General features: G+C 39.9%; 2 protein-coding genes across 2 annotated transcripts in view; one reads left to right on the top strand and one right to left on the bottom strand.

The window, feature by feature from the left end:
* The window catches only part of POLQ (DNA polymerase theta), a 119,795-nt gene that overhangs the window by 106,725 nt on the left and 888 nt on the right, over positions 1-12,182 (bottom strand). The window contains exon 2 of the mRNA XM_008516178.2: positions 8,107-9,094. The gene's annotated coding sequence lies outside the window, so the exon portion shown is untranslated. The remainder of the gene's footprint in view (positions 1-8,106; positions 9,095-12,182) is intronic.
* On the top strand, positions 3,455-8,609 carry ARGFX (arginine-fifty homeobox). The gene is given in 7 exon segments (XM_008516210.2): positions 3,455-3,572; positions 4,843-4,968; positions 5,631-5,806; positions 7,082-7,140; positions 7,142-7,214; positions 7,998-8,190; positions 8,193-8,609. Coding segments are annotated over 7 exon segments (1,131 nt in total). The 3' UTR covers positions 8,579-8,609.

Raw genomic sequence — 12,182 nt, 5'->3', positions numbered from 1 at the left:
AAACTTCCCCAGTCTGTGCTGGCCTGGCCTTTGCAAATCCTCATTAGAATATCCACCGTTAGAAACTCCATCATGGCAGCAGTTTTTGCTTGTTTTGTTCATTGCAGAATCACCAGACTTACATAAGTGCCCATTTGTGAGAGGCACACAATGAATATCTGCTGAGTAAATGCAATGCCCTTGCTGGCAATTCCATCTTGTGCTCTCCACAGCCCTGATCAGGGAAAACTCCTGAGTCCAGTTGAAACATATACTTGTTTGTTTAATATGCTACTTTAGAGGCCGGCCCCATGGCAGAGTTGTTAAGTTCGGCGCTCCACTTGGGCGGCCCAGGGTTTTGCCGGTTGGGATCCCGGACAAGGACATGACACCGCTCATCAGGCCATGCTCAGGTGGTGTCCCATATAACACAACCAGAGGCACTCACAACTAGAATATGCAACTATGTACTGAGGGGCTTTGAGGAGAAGAAGAAAAAGAAAAAAAGAAGATTGGCAATAGATGTTATCTCAGGTGCCAATCTTTAAAAAAAAAATATATATATATATACAGAGTTTAATGTGTTAAAAAAAAAATGCTAGTTTAAGCTATAGACTCTCAAAGCCCTTCCTGGGAAAGGGGATGGGGGGTTAGATGTACATGCAGGAGTCAGTAAGACCTGATTCATTCCCTGTTACACTACTCTAGCTGCCCAAACTTTACGAGCCTACTTCTCTTCATCTGTAAGAGGATGATAACAACTGTCCTTTACCCCCTGTGTTTGATGAGGATTAAATGAATCACATGTATGAAGCACTTTGATGTCTGACACATGGAAAAATGTCCAAATGTAATTTTATTATTATATTGTATAACATAAAATGTTTTTATTGTATGTTACTGCATCATTGTATTACTGCATTTATTCTGAGGATTATATTGAAGAGCAAATGCTTAGCTGAGTCTAATTTCTCTTCAGTTAAACGCCAGGCCCTGGCCTGCTTCTATTACTGCTTTTCAAACTTTTGCTCTCAACCTCTTTAAGTTCTTAAAATTTATTGAGGACTCCAAAGACCTTTGGTTTCTGTAGTTTATATCTATAGACCTTTACCACATTAGATTTAAAATTGAGAAATTAAAAAGTATTTATTCATTTCAAAATCAAATGATAAATGCATTACATGTTAACTATATTTTCCACCAAAAAGAAAAAAATGAGTGAGAAGAATGTCATTGTTTTACATTATAGTAACTTTGTCTGGCTTAATAGTCAGCGGAATTCTCTTCTGCTTTTACATGTATCTTTTGTGATATATTGTTTTTGTTGAAAGTGGCCTCATGCAGATTATGTTGAAATCTGGCCTTATGCAGATATGGTGTTAGAAAAGAAAAAAGGATTCTAATAGCCTTTGTGATGATTGTGGATATTCTCTGAAACTACAAAACAATCTCAACAAGCAGTAATTTCTTAAAGATTAATTGCTATGTGAAATTTGAAATTATATCAGTGAACTTTTCATAATGTGTCACATTAAAACCCATTCTGAGTGGATCTTTTACCCATGCGTGGTTTTGTAACATCATACACTGGTCATTTGCAAAATATTGGTTTACTGAGTTATGAAGCTCTTGTAACTGTATTCCACTGTATGTTCATGATAGAATGAGAGTTAAAAACTATAATAACATCTTAATAGTATTATGAAAACAACTTGACCTCAGGAAACTCCTGAAAAGATTTCAGGGATATCCAAGGACCTCCAGAGCACTCTTTGAGAACTTACGCTATGTCATCCAAACTTTCAGAGTAATTGCCGCTCTTTGTCTCTCTCTCTCTTTTGCCCCACTATTTCTCCCCCATTCTCCCTTCCTCTCTCCTCTCGCTCATAAACTCTTTTCTAATCTATATTCTCCTCCCACTGACACATCAACTCCTCATAGCCAATTGTTTCCAAAGGTGAAATAAAGGAACAGTAACTGGAGCAAATAAATAAGTGGGTAAATAAAATTGCTTTTAGAAGGAAAAGAACATGGTGCTAAGAAAGAGATAAGAGAACATGGAACATGGTGAAGTGGGGAAGAGGATAACTTCTGCAAGTTAGTGCTGTTTAAACTGAGAAAAGACAGGCGAGCAGGTGTCGACTAGGTGTTAAGTGGGAGATAAATAGGGGGGATGAGCACATGCAAATACCTAGAAACAGGAGGCTCATGATTTGTTCAAAGAATTGAAGGAAGTCTAGTGTGGCCAGAACACAGAGAGCCAAGAAGAAGAGGGGAGAGCTCAACAGGTGCCTAACATTTCCGTGACAAGAATACAAATAGAGGCAGACTGCCATATATCTTAAGTATTTAAAAGTTGTAAATCAAGCTATCAAACTCTTAAGTAAAATATGTTCTACCTGCCCATCTTGACAAATATATCTTCCTAGAAGTTGAAATTCAAATTTCAAATTCTTAGGTTTTTGAAGTTCCACAGCAGAATGCAGCAATGGAGGGAGAGCTAGCCCCAGCCCTTCCACCCTCATTCTCACTCCTGTCTGCCTCCATAAGGTCAAGGCTCTGTTGACATCCCTTGACCAACAGTCACCCCTCGGGCCAGGGTGGGTGCACACTGACAGTATGTTCTCCCCTCAGGAGGATGAATTCAGGGAAGAGGCTACGCAGGCCTGGGGCCATTTGGCAAAAAAGCCTGTGTTCTCTGGTACAGGGAGTATGATTTAGAGGTGGACAGATAGTTCAGGTGGTCATGACACTTTTGTCCTGCAGACTCCATGCCCAGAGGGGAGTGGCACATACAGAGAGAGCTGAGAGAGGCCCTTTTAAGGTCTTGTTACTCAAAGTCTTATTTGCAGATCAGTAATATCAGCATCACCTGGGAGCTTGTTGGAACTGCAGGATCTCAAGCCTTACCCCAGACCTACTGAATCAGAATATGCATTTTAACGAGATCCCTAGGTGATTTGTATACCTATTAAAGTTTAAGAGGTGTGGAACTCAATGAAGGGACTTAAGACAAGGGCTGCTTTTGCCCAGGTCTAAGGGCAGCACTGCCTGTTCCTATAAGGCTCCCTAGGCCAGGGTCCGTGAGAATGTGGGATTTATCCCACCTGCACTGGAGAGTCATGGAAGGGTTCTCAGCAGTACAGTTACACGGTCTGAATCGCTTTTCTAAATAACAAGAGTCTCCATCCCTTGAGCGTTACATTGCAACAGGCTTTGTGATTTACTGATAGTTACCAATAGGCTCTTAGTGAATCCTCACTATGGCCTTGTGAAGTAGAAATTATAATTATTTTTCAGCAGGAACAACAGCTTATAGAGGTCAAGTCACTTTTTCTTTAAATTCACAGAGGTACTATTTGAGTGACCTGGGATTCAAACCCAGTGGCCTTGAATACTTTGCATTCACAGAAATGAATGAGCTCATCACTCCTTACACACAACGCCCCCACCAATCTATTCCACAGACCTACCAATGCAGCTCTCTGGTGCCCAGATGAACAGAGGAGCCCCTGGGACTCGCCAGACCCACTCTCATATCCACATGAGTGATTATAGCATTGACACGATACAACAAGACCAAGTTGATCACAGTGAGTACAACGACCGTCTGCCTGCCCTCTAGTCTGACCCCCAATTCTGGGGGACCCACAGCCATCCTCAAAGGAGGGACAGTTACAACATTCAAATGAATCCCAAGTGCCTTTGGCTCAGACTGAATCCCATTTTCCAGGATGAATTAACTGGCAACACAAAAAATAGGGTACGCTAGTCTGGGTCCTCTAAGAAGAAAATGTCAAGATAGGATTAAACCTGCAAGGATTTTATTAAGGGAAATGCCAGAGAGAGAAAATTCAGAGGGAGTCAGAGGAGGCTGGGAGAGCTATCAGACCATGACACAAATCTGACCCCTAGTGAAGAAGAGAAGGTCGAGCAGAAGTATCCTAGACCACCCACCATCCAGTCTAAGTTGGGCAATGCTGTTGGCGAAATCTGAATAAGCTTTATGGATTGTACCAATGTCATTTTCCTGGCTTTGATAGGGTACTACAGTTATGCAAGATGTTGCCACTCGGGGAGGTGGGGTGAAGGGTGAACAGGACCTCCCTATACATTGTTTCTTTGTAACTTCCTGTGAATCTGTAATTATGGCAAAAGAAAAAGAAAAAAACCCCCACTAGATGATGTGATAATTTTTATTTTTAATATTCATATATATTTCAAATAACTTAAGAGAAAATTAGTCTATTATATTTAACCAGACATTTACTATTCCTGTGGCTCTTCTTTCATTTCCAAAGTTCCAGTTTTCCATCTTATATCATTTCCCTTCAGTCTGAAAAATTTCCTTTAACATTTCTATAGAACATGATTACTGGCCATGGATTCTCATAGTTTCCCTTCATCTGAGAATGTCATCATTTCACCTTCACTTTTGAAGGATATTTTCTCAGGATACAGAATTCTGAATTAACAGTTTTTTTCCAACACTTTAAAGATTTTGTTCCACTGCCTTCCTTAGTTTCTGATGAGAAATCTAGGGTCACTTGATCTAGTCTAATTGTCTAATTTATCCATCTTTTCATGTATAGACTGTTTCAACAATCTCATAAAGAAATACCTCCTACTCTGAGTCACAAAGATATTTACATACGATCTCTTTTAATATTCCCAAAATTTCATTTTTGGCTAAGACATCTGGAATGTTTTCCTATGGTACAAAGTGTGAAGCGTTTTTCAGCTGAGGTAGAGGCTCCAGAGGTTAACTTCATTTGCCTGAGGTCCTTAGAGCAAGACCATGCCCCTTGAAAAGATTGCTTTCCAGTGAATGAATGACTCCATCAGTTTCCCCCTTTCTCATAGGCTTTCCATCTCAGATTTCAGAATCCCTGATGAATGGAATGGCCCCAGATAATCCCCAGCCAGACCTTTTTATCAACTTGGATGATTCCAGCATGAACTTGATACCACAGGATCCAGCTGATCCCAGTAAGTATAACTCTCCTTTGCCCTCCCTACTCCACTGTTGCCCTCTTCTCATGGGCCCTATAATTATATTTTGCATTTGTTTTAAATCAGCGATTGATTGTTCTATCTTCTTTTCAAAAATCTATTCAAAACATGTTCCCATTATAAAAGGGGAAGTTATAAATTTCATATCAAGGTCAAGTGACTTTGGCCCATGCTTGACAAAATTATTATAGATAAGCTGAGGACAGAAGATATGGGGCAAGTGAGAACATTTTTCTAGGAGAAAAGGACTGAAGCATAGGGAGATAGAAATATAGAAAAACCCTTTTCCAAGGTAGGATACGATTCTGACGCCAATTTCGATGTTCGGGTTTTTTCCCCACACCAAGCAGTTCTCCAACACCAGCTGGGTGCCCTACAATTCAGCTCAATTCTGACACTACCTACCTGGAGATAGCATCAGATTCCACAGTTTAAGGGCTCAATCCCACAAGACTGCCCCCGCTTCAGATGTCAATGGCAAGTCCAGGTTGTCACCTGTGCTTCTGATTGACTGGCTATAAATCAGAGGTTCCCATGACCCCCTCTTTGGGTTTAATTAATTTGCTAGAGTGGCTCACAGAACTCAGGAAACCAGTTTGCTCACTAGATTACCAGTTTATTACCAAGGATATTAAAAGATATGAATCAACAGCCAGATGAAGAGATACGAAGGGTGAGGTACCGAACAAAGGAGCTTCTGTCTGTGAGAAGCGTGGTGCCAAGCATGGTGCCACGGGGGTGTGTTCTGGTTCACCAACCTGGAAGCTCCCTGAACCCCCTCATTCTGGGTTTTTATGGAGACATCATTACACAGGCACGATTGATTAAATCATTGCCCATTGATGATTGACTCAACTGCTCCAGCCCCACTTCCCTCCCAGGAAATCCGACGATGGGACTGAAAGTTCCAACCTTCTAATCAGGGTTGGTTCCTCTGGCAACCAGTCCCCCATCTTTAGGGGATTTCCAAAAGTCACTTGGTTAACATAAACCCAGCTGTGGTGGAAAGGGGCTCGTTAGGAATAACAAGACACCTATTTCACCTTTATGGCTCTGAAGCGATTTCAGGAACTAAGGACAAGAAACCAAATATTATAACAAAAGATGCTCCCATTGCTCTTATCACTTAAGAAATTCCAAGGGCATGGGGAGCTGTGAGCCCAGAGCCATGGATGAAGACCAAAATATACATTTATTATAAATCACAATACCACGCGGAAATATTGTGGTCCAATATGTGGGTAAATGGGGAAAAGACCCTTCCCCCTTTTATTGAAATGAGCATATAACAGGAAAATTGACACAGCATTGCCTTGAATTCTATAACTTACCTATATTTTTGTGTTGTTATTAGTCTTTTCGGGTCTGCAGTTCTTCTTTAGCAAATTTTGGTAATTGTATTTTCTTGGAAATTTTCGTATTTCTCTACATTGCCATTTTTTTAAATGTTCTATAAATTTTCAAGTCATCTCCACATATTTAGTTATGTCTCATTTCTTATGAACGTTTTCCCAGAGGAGTGAACAGAGCTTCAGAAAGTCTGGAAAAGGAAAAACCCATTTGCCAGACAAGATAGACCAGGTTCCTGAATAAATAAGTGAAGAGAGGAAACCCATTTTGAAGAGTGTGCTCTATTCAGGTTCAGGAATATGGGGTTTCTTCCCATTTTCTAAAAGAAACAAAGTGTGAAAAAGAAGAGCAAAGCTACTGTCCACTGTCCTGAGGAGAGGTAGGGTAGGTAGGCTGAGCACCAGAGAAAAGGGTTTGCACTGAGGGTCAGTGCAGGGCAAACTGAAACTCAGGGGAGCTAGTTTCCAGAGTGAAGAGATTGAGTACGGAGAAAAGTGAAGAGGTAACATTTCTGAGCAGGGACAAACTAAATCTCAGAAAACAGAGGACAGAGCACTGTTACATAGGGCTTAGCTTCCCAGAGTCAAGACCTAGGATCTTGTTGTTCCTGGATTCCAAACCTGGCTGGAGGAAAGTCATAGAAGATTCACAGCTGTGGTGTTCTGGGGTGTTTGGGTAGAGGGTAGTGTTAGTGTAACCACCTCCCCACTATCTCTTCTCTACAGCAACATAGAAGTAGCACCAAGAATGCACCTCATTCACTCACAGACAGCATGAAGAGTTGGAGGCTCTGTTTAGCCACCATGTTTCCAGATAAAAATCTCCAGAAGGAATTGGCTTTGAAACTCAACCTACCGGGGTCTACAGTAAAGGTCTGTCTAATCCCCTGAGAGAAGTGCTTGGTATGCCATCCAAACCACATTCTACTATTCAGCCTGGAAATTCCCTCCATAACACAATAATAACATTTCATTTATTGAGTACTCACTGTGTGCTAGTACTGAACTGGGCATATATTGGCCTCACTATCATCTAGTTTAAAAGATGAGGAAAAGTGAGGTTCAGGGGCAAAGTGACTGGGTCACAGAGATAACAACTAGTATAACTGGAATTAGAATTCTAGAGGTCTTGTACTATAGAGCCCAAATAGAGGAAGGACTGTCATCCAGACAGACTCCTTGTTTAGGGTCCTCTCAAGGAAAACCCTGCAGTCTGTTATTCACAGCACTACCAACAGACAAATAACTCCCCCCAACCTCTGAGTCTGCTAAGGCCCCAAATGTTTTGTTGGAGTATTCTCCCCTGTAGTGGGCTTCTAAAATAATCTTGAAAAGCCTTCACTTCAAATTCCCGACCTTTCCCTAGATCCTGGAACTAGCTTCTCTTTAGAATTCAGGACCCTTTCTCTGAATCCCCAGCACAACCTCTGAAACATCCCCCTTTCTTTCCTTGTTCCTTCTCTGTGGTCCCAGTGCCAATCCCTCACTGTCCCTCCTACTAACTCCATTCGTGCCTATCTCTGCGCTCTCAAAACTCAGTGTCATGGTGACTTAAAGAGGGCATGAGGGTTATAATCTGGCTTTTTTCACCCGGCAGAAGCCTCAAACTCCTTATCCATTAACAAACCATAATCTCCCCTCTTCCTCTACTCCCAGACTTGGTTCAGGAACGGGCAATTCAAACTGAGGAAGCAGCAGCAGCAACAACAGCAATCACTAAAGCAACAAAACCAGATCCTTCCAGCCAAGACGGTGCCCAACTCACCCACAGCATCAAGCAGTCCTTGTTCTTTTGTTTCCTGCAGTTTCCGATTTCTGTAGCTCCTTCCACCTCAGCCCTTAGGCCCTTCCCATGGGCCTGGGACTCGATCATCACTGAGAGTCCCACAAGAGATGTCCAAATGCAGGATCTTCAGTTGGAGAGACTAGTGGCCTCAGTTCCTGCCTTGTACTCTGATGCCTATGACATAGCCCAAATCATGAAACTGTATAGTTTTCCTGATGAAGATGAGATATCCAGCTCTTCTTTTCAGTATCTGTATTGGTATCTCTCGCCCACAAGGCCCCAGCTGGAAGAACAGAGTTCCTCTCTTAGCATCTTTGCTGGTCTAGGAGTAGGTCTATCCCCTGGGCAAACCTGGTCCAGTATGACAAGCCAGCATTTTGCAATCAACAGTCTAAGAGGGGTTCTAGAATTCCAGAACCCTTCCAGTATGGTGGACTTTGGAGTTCTTTGATTAAAGTACTAATAAATACCAGATTGTATAGAAAAAGGATCTTCTTGCCTCTTGTATATGCCTCTTTTCTTTCCTTTATCTGCTTCTTAACCTGAATATCTGGGTTGGTGTCACTTTGATTTCCATGGAAATGTAAAAACTAAAGTTTTTTCCAAGTATAACTCAGTACTACACAATCAGGCCCACAACTATCCCTGGGGAGAAGGCTTCTTAGTCCTTTAGTGGCCAATGAGACTCCAAAATCCCATCTTCCCAAAAATATCTTAGATTTTTTTAAAGTGTCAAAAGCCTTTAAGGGTCATTCAGTTTTAATGTGAGAAGGCTATAAACTTACATTTTATTTCCAATCTTTAGGTCCGTGGCTTTCTAAAGGGTATTTTCAGTCAAAATGCAAGGGGAAATCTCTATCACCATTAGTTTTAATACAGTATGAGTCCATATGTAGTAAGAAATACAAAAACTGGCATAGGAAGAGATGAAACAGATTTTTAAAGATGAGATGATCACCTAGGAAAACTGACAAAATCATTAGTCAAACATTAGAATGACAGTTTAGCAAATTTTCCAGCTATATGTTAACCCACAAAATTAACAGCATTTCTCAAAACCGATATTAAACACATAAAATAAGTACCTCCCAATGAAAAATATAAAGTTTTTGGAATTAACTAAGAAAATTAAGACCTCTGTAGGGGAAACTTCAAAACTTGAATAAAGGACATAGGAAATACTTTGAATAAAAGGCATTTGAGGCCACAAAATAATGAATTTAAAAGGATTGAAATTATATAAAGTTTGTTCTCCAAACACAATGGAACAAAATTAGAAATCAATAGCAGAAGAAAATTCAGGAAATTTGTGAAATTTACAAATATACAGACACGCCTAAATAACAATAACAAATGGAAATACAAATAAGAAAAAGAAATCTCAAGGAAAATTAGGAAATAAAGGTGAATGACAACAAAAACACAACATGCGAAAACATTGGATGAAGTTAAATCAGTGCTTAGAGGAAAATTTATAGCTGCAAAAGTCTGTGTTTAAAAAATAAGACCTCAAATCCATCACTTTTTTTTTTTCACTAAGGAAGATTCACCCTAAGCTAACATCTGTGCCAATCTTTCTCTATTTTGTATGTGGGTTGCCACCACTGCATGGCCGCCAATGAGTGGTGTATGTCCGCACCTGGGAACCAAACCTGGGCCATGAAAGAAGAGAGTGCTGAACTTAACCACTAGGCCATGGGGACAGCTGCTCAAAAACCTTTATTTAAACAGGAAGGAAGCTGGCATAGTTATATTAATATCTGTCAAATTAAACTTTAAGGCAAAACACTTTGTTGGAAGTAAAAGTATACTAGATAAGGACAAAAGGAACAATTAAACCTGAAAGATGTAATTCTGAGTTTGTATACATTTAACAACATATTCCCAAAAGGTACAAAGTAAAAATTGACAAAATTCTTGGGGAAACTTAACAAATACATAATCATAATGGAAGATTTTAATACAATACTCAATAACTGATAGGTCAAATGGATAAAAATTTGTTACAGGTAGAGAAGATCTTAACTACACAGTCAATGAGTTTGATCCAGTGGAAGTATATAGATTTCTGCATCCAGCTGGTAGAGAATACACATTCTTTTCAAGCACATAATGACCACGTAGCAAATCTTAACAAACTCTGAATCAACAACACACAAACAGCATTCTTTGAGCATACGGCAATTTAATTAGAAGAAACTCCAACCTCTCCATTTAGAAATTAAAAAGTACATTTCTAAGTCATTAACCAATCATGGAAGAAATGATAATGTGAATAATCTGGTATTGTATCTTACATAATAACAACTGGGTCAGGATTTACTGGGGGACACTAACAGAGACAGTAGCAGTAGCAGGTTTGCAGGTCCCTGTTACTCATCACATGCTGGGTCATCACAGAGGGATCTTGTAGGGCAAGACTGCAGACCTAGAAAGTGACATTGGGCCTCAGGCTGTGAGGATTTTTTGTTTACTGGGGTTTTTTTTCACTTTTGATTTTTTAATAGCCTTTCTTTTTTAGAGAAGTTTCAGGTTCACAGCAAAATTAGAAAGTACAAGAGATTTCCTGTATACCCTTTGCTTTCACATACACACAGCTTCCCCCACTGTTAACAACTCACACCAGAGTGGTACATTTGTTACAACTGATGAACCTACATTGATACATCATTGTTACCTAAAGTCAGTAGTTTACATTAGGGTTCACTATCGGTGTTGTACATTATATGGATTTTGACAAATGTATAATGACATGTATCCACTATTATAGTATCATACAGAACAGTTTCACAGCCCTAAAACCCCTTTGAGCTCCACCTATTCACTCCTCCCTCTCCCCTACCTCCCAGCAACCACTGACCCTTTTACTGTCTCCATAGTTCTTCCTTCAAATCAATAACTTTTCACCTTATGAAAGATAAAATAATGAGAAACAAAATAAAAGAGGAACATTAAAAAGGACATAAAGAAACATGTAGTACATATCTGGACTACACTTAAATGTTCTATCGCGTGCCCAGTCCTTATATTTCACCAAATCATCTAAGCCAGATTCTGTGCCAAATACCAAAATTCTGTCCACATCGTGTTGTCCACTATCAAATAGAAAAAATGTTCACCATTGTCAAGAAACATACTCATCAGAAATCACGTAACCATTTCTCTTTTGGGGAGCTGGGGGAATAGGAGGAGAAGCTTGATTCTTCTTTTGCCTCCAACTTCTAATATTGCATGATAAATTTGGGAAAGATGACATTGGAGAACAAGCTGTTGTATCTAAATTAACTAAAGAATCCATAATTAATGCTCTCAAAGACAGTTGTGAAGGACTAGCCACCTCTTTTATATTTGCCATAGCTTGGTAAACTTTTGGTTTTGAGGGGTGGGAGGGATGACTGTGCACACAGAAGAATTTGCAAACTGATAGGTTACCATTTTCCAGTACAGTACGCAGCCTCTCATTTCACACTTCCAGTAAGTTTTGTCACCATACTTCCTACCTGAAACCAAACTGTCAACCAGTTATTTTATCTTTTATGGCAAAATTGCCTTACATCCTATTACAGCTATCAGTCACTTAATGATGGGGATACATTCTGAGAAATGTGTCATTAGGTGATTTCGTTGTTGTGCGAACATCGTACAGTGTACTTACACAAACCTAGATGGTATAGCCTACTACACACCTAGGCTATATGGAACTAATTTTACGTGACCACCGTCGTATATGCAGTCCGTTATTGACTGAAACGTCACGCAGTGCATGACTGTAGTTATGTGGCAAAAATGCCTGTGGCAAAGATATCTATGGCGAAGATGCTTAAGGCGAAAATACTGGACACAGGCATGATCTTATATATAGAAAATCCTAAGGAATTCATAAGAAAATTATTAGAACTAATAAACAAGTTCAGCAAAGTTCCAGGATACAAGATCACTATACAAAATTTTTACAATTTTCAACTGCTAATTCCTCACCCCAAATACATTTACCTACATGGACATATATGCATGGAAAAATCCAGGGGAAAAAGGAATTCGGTGTCTGTTAATTA

Source organism: Equus przewalskii, chromosome 18 (assembly GCF_037783145.1).
Source record: "Equus przewalskii isolate Varuska chromosome 18, EquPr2, whole genome shotgun sequence".
In the NCBI taxonomy this organism is placed as follows: domain Eukaryota; kingdom Metazoa; phylum Chordata; class Mammalia; order Perissodactyla; family Equidae; genus Equus; species Equus przewalskii.
This window is presented reverse-complemented; position numbering and strand designations above follow the sequence as displayed.